This window comes from Miniopterus natalensis, chromosome 1 (genome assembly GCF_054644295.1).
Source record: "Miniopterus natalensis isolate mMinNat1 chromosome 1, mMinNat1.hap1, whole genome shotgun sequence".
Lineage (NCBI taxonomy): Eukaryota > Metazoa > Chordata > Mammalia > Chiroptera > Miniopteridae > Miniopterus > Miniopterus natalensis.
The window spans coordinates 28,978,832-28,992,275 of NC_142081.1; the positions used below are offsets into that span (position 1 = coordinate 28,978,832).

Consider the following 13,444-nt stretch of genomic DNA (forward strand, 5'->3'; position numbering starts at 1 on the left):
CCACATCTTCCCGCCACTTAGTGGTGTGGTAAGAGGACAGCTGATCCGGGAGCAGGCCCTGGTGAGTTTCGGCTTCCACCCCAGGGGCTGGCAAAGAAGGACACACAAAGCGATGTGCGCCTCCCTTTAGGACTCAGTGACCCTGCCCATTAGCAAGCGTGGCCCAACCCCTGTCCTAGAATTGTGGGGAGGCGGGGGAGTGGCCCCTAACCCCGCCCATGAAAAGATTGCCAGTAACCACTCAGCCGCTGTACCCCACACTCTAACTTGCAGCCTCATGGGTGTTATGCTTTTAATTCTCACACTCTGAGTTCTGTTAACATTACCATCATTTTGCTGATGAGGAAACTAAGAGTCAGAGAGGTTCTACCTCTTGCCTACGAATTGCTTTCCTCCAAGCGCAGGGCTTCTGTTACATGGTGACTGCTCAGTGTTGCAGCAGAGAGAGGTTGCTTCTGTGCATGGAATCCCCCCCCCCCAATAAAATAAGCAGTGCAGCTGTAGAAGGCATTTATAATATCGGTGGGACAATGTAAGAAACAAAAGACTTTAACAAAAAGTATTCAGATTGTAATAGTGTGGGATTTTTTCCCTTAAAATGCCTTTATATTCTTAGGATAGGAGACTTTAGCATTGGGAGGGCCAAAATAATGAAGACTATATTACAGAATTTTCATAGTTTGCTGGAAAAATTGCTGGTTTGTATCTTCTCTTCAGAATTTTAGCTGAATCAGAGTTGTGTTGTGTATCTTCTTAAGTGGTATTATTACATCAATTTTTAAACCAGTCTCTTTTTTAAAAGTTTTGTAACATAATTTTCAATTCTATTAGAATTTATTTTTTCCAATTATTATTCTAGTTGCTTGTTATATTATAGATGCATTTTTCCCCCCTGCATTTTTCTGTTGGCCAGTTGGGAGTATTGTGATTTGGTTTGTTGAACTATAGAACCTAGATATGTAGTAATAGGAGTAAAATGGCTTTTCTTTTCTTTTTCTTAAGACCCACAAAGATTTTGTTAGCTTAATTACCCTTATCTTATTTTTGTTTTTAATTTTTTCTTTTTATTAAAGAGTTTTTAGATTAAAAATAGTCAATTACCGTTATCATAATTTAAAAAACTGGTTGGTTGAAAAGTTCACCTGTGTGTAAATAATATTATTGACAGTATTAAACCAATGTTTTATTTTTGGAAGGTGGGACTTTGTGCTTTTTTTTTAAATCATCACCTGAGGATATTTTTCCCATTGTTTTGTGTTTTTTTTTTTTAGAGAGAGTGGAGGGGGGGGAGAAGGAGGGAGAGAGAAAGAAGGAGAGAGGAACATTGATGTGAGAGAGACACATCGATTGGTTGCCTCCTTCACATGCCCTGACCATGGCCAGGGATCCAGCCTATAACTAAGATATGTGACCTTGACTGGGAATCAAACCCTAGACCCTTCAGTCCAAGGGCTGACACTCTAACCACTGAGTAAAACCATCCAGAGCTGTGCTTTTAAAAATTTAATTATAATGCTTTCAAGAGATTTTCATGAGACTCACGTGAGCTGGACTCCAGGCTTTACACAGGAACAGTGGCTTTTTAATGCCATCTTACAGGCAGGCACTGGAACTTCATGTGCTAGTTCAGCTGCGAGATTAAGGAGTCAGAGTCTGTTATTCTATTCTGAGATTCTCATTTATCTTACTATGATAACATTTAAACTATCTTTTAAAATAAAAGATAGAAATATTGTATTTGAAAATGCAGGAGGCAGATTGCTAGGACAATCTTTGGTCTGCCTCATTCACTTCCTTTCATTTCTTAGTTTCTAGAATTCTAGTTGCATAGGTTAGTGTTACCCTAAGATTGGCCTGAGTTACTCTAATTTCTAATGATACGGCATCTCTGTTGAATCCTGCTACTCTTTGATGGATCTTGATAACAAACTGCTTTTCGAGTTATAAATTTCCCAGATTGATATGTTCTGGGGCAGTTTTTCCATGAGGCTAATGAATCTTAACCTTCGGGGACCCCTTACTTGAGTGGGTGTCTTTCAAGGCTCTGTGTCTGAGTTTTTTTCATAATTTTGTATTCCGTTCCTTAAAGAGGGCTCCTAAAAGTGTATAAGCTTCACCCACCACACTTGGATTTGCCTCTGGCCAACAGGCTAACTCTTTGAAAACCGGAACAAAAGGAATCATAAAGATAGACTTGCGTCTTCAAAAATTTATTCAAGGTATCTAATAGTAGCCCACCGATTCCTTCCTCGTGGAAGAAGTAATCTAGACAATTATACTAACCAGGAGAACTGTGCTTCTAAAACCGGCTGAACAATTGATTGTGAAAACATTGGGAATAGAGTTTTAGAGGCTTGTAATCCTTGACTGAGTTCAGTTTTGTAGATTATCAAACTTTTGGTGAATTTCTCTTAGGAAAATTTTCAAAATATTAGGAAAATTTTGTGGGATGTAGAAGTGCACTCTTGAATCTGTTTTATATGTTCCTTTAGCCATAGTAATAGTGTATGTCTCCTTCAATTCTCCACCGATTAGCCATACTTGTATCTTTAAAAAATCCTCATAAGTGATGAAAACGCCAGTACATTATATGTGTAATATGAAGTCTTCATGTTTCATTGTATAGAGGAGTATAAAAAGGACCATGCAAGCTGCAGCCATGTGATACCACCTTAACGCTCAGTGGAAGAAATTACGATTGTTCTGTGACCCTTAACAATGTCAAAACATTGAAAGCTCTCTTACTGTTGGTTTTAAGTACATGGAAATGGAAGTAATTGTAAAACTAATATTTAGTATACTATAGTTCAGAACATTAGAAATGTTAAAAATTAAAGTGTTTCAGTTCTTTGTAAAAGACTGTCACGGGTCATTTGAACATTTCTTGCTTTCTTGTCATCTACTTTATGAATTAGAGAGCATTTTTTCCTATCTCTTTGCAAATGTTAATACCCCTTTCTAAGTCTGAATCAACTTTAACTCTTTTGTTCTCCCGTGGTCACTATTGTGAACTGTCTTCTAGTGGTTTTGTGGTTTGTTGTGTGTTTTTTTTTAAATTTGTGTAACTTTCTCTAGGAACCCTTGATCCTTTCACCTCCCTCACTGTTTTGATTTATGTTGATAAATTCTCCTGCACTCCATTCCTCTGGCTGCATGTCTAGAGTCTCTCAGTGGCAGTAATGTCAACATTCCCACATTCATCTATTTCTTCTAGAACCTCAATTATGTTCAATTCAAATTCACTTTCAGCATTATGATTTTTTTTTTTTGATGGACTTTAATCTTTGATGGCTAATTCCTGCTCCTGATTTCCATTTTTGTAAAATGTCTCATGGGTTTGCCATTGAGAAACAAGGAGGCAACACAGCTACATGCTTTGCTTCTGTGTGCGAACCGAATGACAGATGCACAGTGACCAATGCCCACAGGCTTTGGAGAAGTGAGGTGATGCGTCACTGATCGTGATGTGTTATCTGTTATTTACTTGAGATTTGTAGACCGAGGAGCCAACAGCAAAGTTTAAACTTTATGCAATTCTTCACAGCTAATATTCTCTGATAACTGAAATATGAGTGGTGCTGCTGGGAAACGTGGCATTTAACTACACCAGAGTAGCTGAAATCTGTACATGTATGAACTGTGCAACGCGAGGGCTGCTTCTCGCTCTCTCTCTGGGAGTCTGAAATAAAGCTAGCTTTTAGCAAGAAGTTTAACAATCTGATCAAAACATGGTTTAAATATTTTAGTTCATATTTCAAGAGCAACATTATATTTGTAATTAAATTTGATTACTTAATCAACAAAGACAACTGTATGATTTTATGTAGCATTCGAAAAGCAACACAAAACTGAAATGGCTTGTTTCCCCCCCAGTTTTATGTACGGGGAATTGACTGACAAGAAGACCATCGAGAAAGTCAGGCAGACTTTTGACAACTACGAGTCAAACTGCTTTGAAGTTCTTCTGTACAAGAAAAACAGTAGGTATCTAAGTCGCCGGTAAGATGTGCCCGCTCTTTATGAATGTTATGTTTTGGTAAGCGGTGGTTGAGCTGTAGTGTAAAGAGAATAGAAGACTTTGTTCCTTCTCTTGGCAGGGACAGGGGATGCTAGTAAAATTAGGTGGCAAAATTAATAATTGATCCTGGCTATGAAAAGCAACCTGTTGAGGAATGGGAGAAAAGCAGGGTGCATTTTAAATGCGATTTGTGTGTGTGTGTGGGTACAACTAAAAAAAGACAGAAATTTATTCCTTTCTTCTTAGGGTTAAAGAAAAAGGCGATTGGAATCACTGGATATGTGATTACCTTTCGATATATACATAGGTAAGGTGACTTTAGGGCACCTGCCTGAGGTGAACCTTCACTGATGCGGCCTTCTGCAGGTCTTGGGCTCTTTTTGTGTAACTAGTGGCAGTAGCCATTACTTTTATTTTTTATTATTTTAGTTATTATTATTATCTTTTTAACTTTTCGAACAGGCTGTTCGCATGTGGCGTATTTATACTGATAGTTGTGAGCTGTTCTGCGGGATGAGATTTGTGAGTGGTCAGCTATCTGTTCTGTAATCACAGGCGACGTCGTGGTGGGGACTCTGCACCAGGGTCTGGAGTAGGAAACCAACCAACCAAAAGACCAGCTGGGACCCTCATCAGCCAAGGCTCCTTTCCCATTCATTTTCTTTGAATAGTTACTTTTATGTCTTTTTGCTGCTTTCACAAATTGACTTTTCCGTTGTAAAATGAACAGCCACTTCATAAGATGGATTAATTTACTTAGTGTTCATGGTATAGGATAGCAGAGCCAATTATCACCTTTAGCGGAAATTGGTGCAGTTGGGGACACATTCTAACTTCAACAGGAAATTGTTCCCTGTTCGGTGCCTGTTGGATCTTGTGGAGCATAATTCATTCTACCTCCAACATTTGTTCTCTGTGGACTATTTGGAATTGAACTTCAGTTTCTCTTTTTTTATTGATGGACCGTCACAGGGATAAAAACTACCACAGTTATTGCTTCACAGTAGTGCACTTGGTAATGGGCACATTAGTCTTCAGTGGTTTTACCTAAGGAATCTCTTAACATCTTATCTTTCATTTTAGAATCAAGGCTGAGAGGTATTTCTTGTTGAAGTCATACCCAAGTATATGTTGGCTTGTCACCTAGAAAACAATCCATTCTGAATGATCAGCTCTGTCCTCTACAAGAGAAAAGTCAGGCTGTAGGTGTTTTCTGTTTTTTAAGTTTTTGGGTTTTTTTTCTTTTTTTTTAACCAGGTCCAAATACGTATTGATAATTCATAGTAGCTTCTTATGCCCAAAGGCCCTTTCACTTGCCTATAGTACTGTTATCCCTTAAATGACTTAGGTATTTCTTGAGTTTAGCAAATAATTTAAGAATATTCCATATTACTCTGACATTTAAGCAGAATAAACAAATCTTTGCCTGATTTCAAAGCATCAAAGCCAAGCTCATACTTTCTGAGTTTCTCAAAAATAACTCAGTGGAAATTCTGTTTGTTTATATCCTTTGAATCATGTGAGCAATGACTTGACTTTTACATTTCCTAAAGTCTCCTTTTGAGGTGGGTTACACAGTTTGCTTTATTTTAATGGCTTGAAATAATTATCTGACCTTTGTTCAGGCCTGTCTGGTTCTTTCAGATAAGTATCTATATATGTTTAGATTTTTGCTTAGAGCTAGTAGGAGATAGGGCCCACAGCACTGTAGATGAAAACTCGTCTCTCCTTTCTGTGTCATATCTGCATTGAGTTTTTCCTCTTTAATATGAAGGGAAGATATTAATTGTTTTTTATTTAAAAAATGTTTTTATTGATTTTTAGAGAGAGAAGAAGGGAGAGAGATAGAAACATCAATGAGAGAGAAACATCATTGACCAGCTGCCTCCTGCACCCCCCCCCCCTTACTGGGGATAGAGCCCACAACTCGGGCATGTGCCCTGACCAGGAATCAAACTGTGACCTCTTGGTTCATGGGTCTACAGTCAACCACTGCACCACACCAGCTGGGCTGAAGGAAAGAGGTTGAAGAGAAGAGATTATTCTTGTATTATAATGGAGTTCTACTATACTTAAAAGCAGCTTTAAAAAATCGTGTAAATAGTTAGCTGAAGGCTTTTGAACATCAACTGAAAAGAGTGCATTCGTGTGACTTTTAAAAATGTTAATAGAAAAAGTCACACGTCTATAGAAAACTGCTTTGCGAAATGCCTGAATGCCAACTCCTCCCATTACTTTCATTAAATAATTAGGTTAAACACCATTTTGCAAGTGAGGAGATTGAGGTATCCTATTTAACACATGTCACGATTGACATTTCAGTTTGCAGCCTCTATACTTTAGGCCTGTTGCTCTGACTAGCAGGGGGCTGTTTCTACTATTGGAAAAGAAACAGTGGCTCTGAGCTGATGGTTGAAAATGGCTCTTTCTGCCTACACAAAGGGCAGAACTGGGGTAACTGGGCTCCCTCCAAATAATCAATGCCAGGGCACTGCCTTGAGTTTCCAGGCCTCTCTGCTTCACCCTCCCAGACATCCTAGCCCCCGGAACCTCAAATTGAGAACATGGCTCTTTCACCAGCCACTCAGCAAGGACTCAGCATACTTGGGGAAGTATGACCCTGTACTTCACCTTAAAAAAAGTCCACCAGGCCATCTGAAAGCAAGTTCAAAAAACAGCCCTGACTCTGTGCCACAATTTGAAATGTTGTTGTTTTCATAGAAAGATATGAGCTATAACATCATCTCTTTCTGTTCAGATTTCTAACAGACCTTGGAAAACAGCTTATGTTTAATGTGCTTTTCCCTGTTTATGGCCCTGCTGCCTCAGGCTCACTCTGTTAGAACAGCCATAGGCCATATATCTCTGGCGTCTGGGGCTGGTGATTTGGAAAACTGTGCACATCACTCATAGTTCCCAGACACACTGTGTAAAATCAGAAGCAGAAAACAAAGAACAAGCCCCCCTGGAAGATGGTGCAGTTGTTTCTGAGCTCCCTGTCTCATCCTGTAATCATTTTGGGATGGACCATGTCCTTCCATAGCTTTCCTGGGGTTGCAAAGAACCTGGTTGTCAAAACTGAATGTTCCCATATAAGTCTCCTCTCTTTAATTCTCTGACTCCTTGAACCTGGTAGTTAAGTCACCTCATCTTATCTCAATGGCAAATTTCCTGTTGTGGTGACATGATTACATGGCTTTTTTTTTTTTTTTTTGCCTCAGGTATGGAGGAGCTTCTTTTTTTTTTTTTTTTTTAATGATATGTTTTTATTGATTTCAGAGAGAGGAAGGGAGATGGAGAGAGAGACAGAAACATCAATGATGAGAGAGTCATTGATCGGCTGCCTCCTGCACGCCCCTGACTGGGGATCGAGCCCGCAACCCGGGCATGTGCCCTGACCGGGAATTGAACTGTGACCTCCTGGTTCCTAGGTTGATGCTCAACTGCTGAGCCACACCAGCCGGGCTGGAGGTGCTCCTTATTTGGTTTTCATTGGCAGCCACTAACAGGCTATCGAGTCTCACCTAGAGACTATTCGTAGCTACACAGCTCACTCTCTGAACCCCAAACCTGACAAAGGCCTTCATGTCTTTAAGGGACACTGTTTGGGGAGGCTTTGCTGCACTGTGGCTTAGAGCAAATGTGATGCAAAATCTGTCTTTTTGATTCTGTTGGAACATTCCTTCAGTGTTTTATCATTTAATGGATAATTACTCCTTTGAAGGCATTTCTCTTGTCTTCAGATATTTATTTGACATAGTGCCCGTTCCCGACCTGTCCAAATCTTCAGCCTTGATTGCTCTGAAACCTCCCTCGGAGTCTGCAGGAGGCATTATTTGAAGGACCTGGTGACAGAGCCCAGGCTCCTGCCCTGAGGGAGGGAGGGAGGAAGCAGTGGCTCATAAAGACGCCTGAGGTTCTCAAGGGCTGGGGGCGTTTTCCCCCCTTTCTTATTGTTTTAAAGGCTTCAGGTGGAGCCTGTGTGCATCAGGCTTCACGTGTCTCTGAGGTGGGGGTGCAGTCAAAGCCACTGAGCTATTGTATGCGTCTATCTGAGCATTTCAGATGTTCAGATGAATCCTTCCCATGGCATCAGGCGTTGCTGTTCAGGTCCATTGGAGACACTTGCCAGGCGCCTCGGAGGAGCGCCTGGGAGCGGCCGGCTTGCTGAGGCCCCGGGAGGAAGGTGGAGGGAGCAGCGGCGCGGGGCGCGGGGCCTGAAGGCGGGGCTGGCGTGACTCCAGCAGCGAGGCTGCCTTTGTGCTCCTGGTCGTGAAATGACACCCTGGGCTTTACTTTCAAATTTTGATATTTTCAGTTGAAAAAAGATGTGTATTAATTTCTGAGCAACTGGTAGTTGATACAAAATTAAAAGTTTCTGATCATTTTTAGTAATTAAAATCGTATTCCTGGCATGGCAGCTGAAGGAAAAGGGAAGGCAGGAGACCAAGTCATTGCTGTGGCTTTGTCACACTCTGCTGTCCTTTCTGTCTCTTCCAGGAACCCCCGTGTGGTTTTATATGCAAATTGCACCAATAAGAAATGAACATGAAAAGGTGGTCTTGTTCCTATGCACTTTCAAGGATATTACGTTGTTCAAACAGCCAATAGAGGACGAGTCAACAAAAGGTAATTTTCAAAGGAATTACTGCACTTAGGAATTAGGCTGCCGTTAAAATATATTATTATTATTATTTTAACAAAATCCATTGGTTGAACCTGAAAACAAAACTGGACTATGTGACCCTTCTTTTGCTTCACAGTCATACTAGTCAATGTCCAAATCAGTTTTATTCAATTATATTTTTGAATGGAAATAGAAAGTTAAAATAGTAGCTACTTAACTTAAAGTATAAGGGAGAGATTTCATAGAACATTATCCATTTAGAATCGATGTAATGGAAGTTTCAACAACCTCTAACATGGTGAGTTTTAGAAACAAAATGTATACTTTGTGGGATGGTTTGGGTGAGGTCTTATTGGAACAGTTGATTTGTCGATTGAATTTTGTTAAATTGGTTAGGGTTTGATTAATTGACTTTTCCAGGTTGCTTTTCACCTTTTTAAAATTGGGTTGCTGTAGATTTTCTTGGGTATAGGTTGCTAGATTATTGAAAGAACAATTTTGTTGTCAAGAGAGTGGCTAGAAAATGAAAACATTCCAGTTGCAGTATTATTGACTATAATTTTCAGAGAGGCTGCTATAGAAAACAGCAGTCAGTGGCATGTGCTTTTTCCTACCTTTTGTTCTCATTTTTTTCTCTCCAATTATGTTTAAATTAGAAATGGTGTCATATAAATTAAGGATTTCAAATACCCTTAGAAGAAGTTTTTATGAAATATTTTTAATCGCTTAGGAGACTAAAAATTAAATGTCTTCCTTTTTGCATTTGGCAAACATTGTCTTTTCTTACCTCTTAAAAAAACTGGCATAAAAGCTTTAATCTTGCCAACTGTAATCATAATTATAGATAAATTGCATTACACTTACTTCCTGCAGATGAAATCACATGCATATTCCTATACTTGCTCAGTTTCTGGTTAGCATCAAATTGCAAGGAAAATTTTATAGTGTACAAACCATTTAAAGCATAACATAGATCAATTCACTGGTGAATGTTTCTGAAAATGTGTGTATTAAGTCATCTCCTAGAAGAATGAATAAAGCATTCTCTTTTGAACCTGTCCTACCTGTTCCTCTGCGTTTAATCATATACTCTAGGAAGTTTAGGTTAAATTTAAATATTATTTTAAATATAATAATCTTCTAATGGACTAGTCTTATAATTAATGCTCATTTGTTTGTTTAAAAATGCAAAGTGCTCCATCCAATAACAGCAGAATACCTGTTATTTTCAAGCTTAAATGGAACATTCACTAGGTAGATCACATTCTGGCCATAACACACCTTGATAAATTTTAAAAGAATAGAAATCTTACAAAGTAAGCTAGAAACAAGTAACAGAAAGATAGCTAGAAAATTCCCAAATGTTTGGAAATTGATACATTTAAAAATGTATTAATGGGTCTATTAAGGTAAATTAGTAAAAGATTTTGAATTAAATGAAAATAAAAAGACAACTTATCAAATATGTGGGATACAGCAAAAGCAGTGCTTAGAGGGATATGTGTAACATTATATGCATGTATTAGAAAAGTAGAAAGATATTGAATTAATAACCTAAGCTTCCACCATAGGAAAGTAGGCCAAAGAAGAACAATTTAAGACAAAGCAAGCTGAAGACAATAAATAAATCTTAGAGCAGAAATCAATGAAATAAGAAACAAAAACATTAGAGAAAATCACTACAACCCAAAGCTGATTCTTTGGAAAGATTACTCAAGTTAATAAACCTCCAGCCAGGCTAACCAAGAAAAATGGAGAAGATACAAATTACCAATATCAGACTAAAGAAGGGCCATCACGGCACATCCATGGACTTTAAAGCATTGTAAAAAATATACTTTGAACAGCTCCATAGCCACCAAATTGGTAACTTAGTTAGAATGGGCCAATTCCTTGAAGACAAACTACCCAGAACTCACATTAGGGGATGCAACCTGAACTGTCCTATAGCTATTAAGTAAATTGAATTAATAATTAATAAGCTTCCAAAACAGGAAAACACCTGGTGCAGATGGTTTTATTGTCATATTCACAGTCTCTTCCAGGAAATAGAGGCCAGCACGACCCTCATACCAAGTTCAGAAAAAGACATTACGAGAAAGCAAAATTACAGACCAATATTTCTCATGAATTATAGATGCAAAAATCCTCAATAAAATAGAATCCAACAATGTATTAAAAGAATTACACACAGTGACCAAGTGAGATTTACTCCACAGGTGCAAACCTGGTTCAACATTTAAAAATCAATCATTGAAATTCACTATACCAACAGGCTAAGGAAGGAATATAATATGATCATATCAGTTTGCATAGAAAAAGCGTTTGACAAAACCTAACACCCACTCGTGATAAAAAATCGTATTGAAGTAGGAATGGAGAGGAACTTCATCAACTTGGTAAGGAGCATCTATGAAAAATCTGCAGCCAACAGTTGATGATATCTGTTACTTCCTCTAATTTACACTAAGTGATGTCATGGCTCAGCTAATGTTGGCCAAAGTGAGTACAATACTTACAGCTTTGACCTGATGAACATTAACGGTGGTGTCAGTAACTTTGTAGCTTGTTTATGGAAAATGAAAGTTGGCAGCATTTTACAGTGATGTAGGGGAAAGGGTGTTAATATTAAGGGTTGACTTTTATTTTTCAAATTAATGCCTTTCCATTTTTCTGCCTCCACCTTCACCTCTGCATTTGTATATATCAGAATCACAGAGTTCTTTGTCTGTCACAATCTCTTAAATGCATAATCCATTCTTACAAAAAAATGACATATAAATAAACTTCAGACAACACAGGCCACTTGATTTTGAACTAAGTGCTTGATATACGTGTAAATTAGAATCTATAGGGAAAATCAGACCCCATCATGGAAAGGATTCAACTATCTCTTTCCAGTGCCAGAATTTGTAGAGGAAGAGCTTATTCTGAATAGAGGTTTCTTTTGAGACTCTTCCACACCTTTCAAATACACAACAGATTGCTGAAAAAAGTATTGCACAAGGTAACTGTGAATGGTATATATGAGTTACTTTCTGTTATTCATGTGAGCTGAAAATTTAATATGAATTCAATAGAGATAAAATATTTATCCATTAAGTAGTCATCCTACTATCACTATAAAACTAACAGTATATGAAAGCATGTTTTGAAACCTAGGCAAAAAATTATATCTTTCAACCTTTTAAGTTGAGTAAAGGGGACCATGGAACTTTTGGGAAACAGCAGATGAGATTTTGTGATAAGACCACAAGAGCCAAATGAGTTGGGACTAGAGAATTGAAGTTGAAGAGAAGATTAACTTTTCATTCAGCCTTCGGTTACTTACCCAGAGTTTCTTAACTTGAGCCTTTTGATGACTCTTCTAGGACTATTTTATTTTCCTTGTTTATCTATTGTATTCATTTTTTAAATCAAAAGCACAAGTCATTCACACAGTGTGGGGCAGGCACTATTCTAGGCCTTGGAAATACAGAGTTCCTTCTCTCACATCCAAATGGGGGGACAGACAAACAAATACATATAAAGTGGAAGCTTTCCTCTGATTGTTTGTGTTTCCTCAGTAGTCTAGGACACATGATTACCAACTGAGAGTAAAGATGGGGATGGAGGAGAAGAGTGTGGAAGGTGTGAGGAGAGAGGAGTAGGTATGAATGGTAACCTACGAGTGTGCAGAAGAGAGTGGACAAGGGCAATCCATCAGGTTTGCTGAGCAGTTCGAAGGTCAACTTGAGGCCGGTGGTCATGAGTTTCACTGGTACCTTTGGGCATGATTATGTATTTTACTCCGCCCGTGTTTAGTCAAAGGTGTATAGATGCAGAAGTAGGTGAGGAGTTGGATTTCACCAGAGTTGGAATTCGGTCAGGTGGGAGCTCAAGGATCAGGCAGGAGGATCAGAAGAAAGGATCAGGCAGTTGATGATGCTTGCAAGAGAGTAGGTTGAGGTGTTTGCAAAATTTTGAAGAAATACTTAGGAACTGAAAGTTCTGCCTAGGATATGGGAAATAGTGTTTTGGAATGCAGAACAGGCAAGTGAATCCACACACTGGCAAGCCAGAATGTAACTTTTAATCCTAGAGCAAGGACATTGTTACCTTCTTAATGTGAAAAGGGGCCAGTGATTGGAGCAAGGGCCCAAGTCTTCAGAGGAATTGCCAAAATTGGTTGGAATTGACATCAGTCTCCTTCTACTTCTATTGCTATTTTTACCAAGAAACTCAGACATATGGTTGAAAGACTTGAGTAAACTGACTAATTCTGAACTTTATTTCTAAATGCTACCTAGGATAGTAAATATATACTGACAGCAGCTAACTAATTCGGGTGCAGTTCTTGCTCCAAATGAATTTTATGATCACCAAAAGTTCATTCTAGGTTGATTTTTGCCTTTAAAATGAATGGCACTGAGTGATGTCAGCAATACCTTTGATCTATACCATGATGGATGGTAACAAAAACCCCTGGAGGGGAGGGAATCCAGTTTTGATGAAGTAGTTAATATGTGTCAGGAACGTTAGCGTCTTTGTTGCTGATTTCTATAATTCTGGAAATTGCTGTCATTATCTCTATTTTACTGTTGGAGACCCCGACAGGCAAAGCCTGGCTGAGTTCCGGTCCCATTCACCCCCCGGCATGGTTCCGCCCTCACCCTTCCTAGTGGAAGCGTATTGTTGGGTTTAACGGTGTTCTCCGTTTCCCCCTGCTCCCCTTTTTTACTAAAAAAAGCACAAGTTGAGAATACTCTGGTTCTGATTGTACTGTTTTGAACCAACAATTTACTGAAAATAATACAAGG

At 38.7% G+C, this 13,444-nt stretch overlaps 1 protein-coding gene across 1 annotated transcript in view; it reads left to right on the forward strand.

The window, feature by feature from the left end:
- KCNH5 (potassium voltage-gated channel subfamily H member 5) overlaps positions 1 to 13,444 on the forward strand; it is a 216,557-nt gene that overhangs the window by 27,706 nt on the left and 175,407 nt on the right. Inside the window, exons 3-4 of the mRNA XM_087814110.1 lie at positions 3,874 to 3,980; positions 8,519 to 8,647. Of these exons, the coding sequence (XP_087670236.1) occupies positions 3,874 to 3,980; positions 8,519 to 8,647 (236 nt within the window). The remainder of the gene's footprint in view (positions 1 to 3,873; positions 3,981 to 8,518; positions 8,648 to 13,444) is intronic.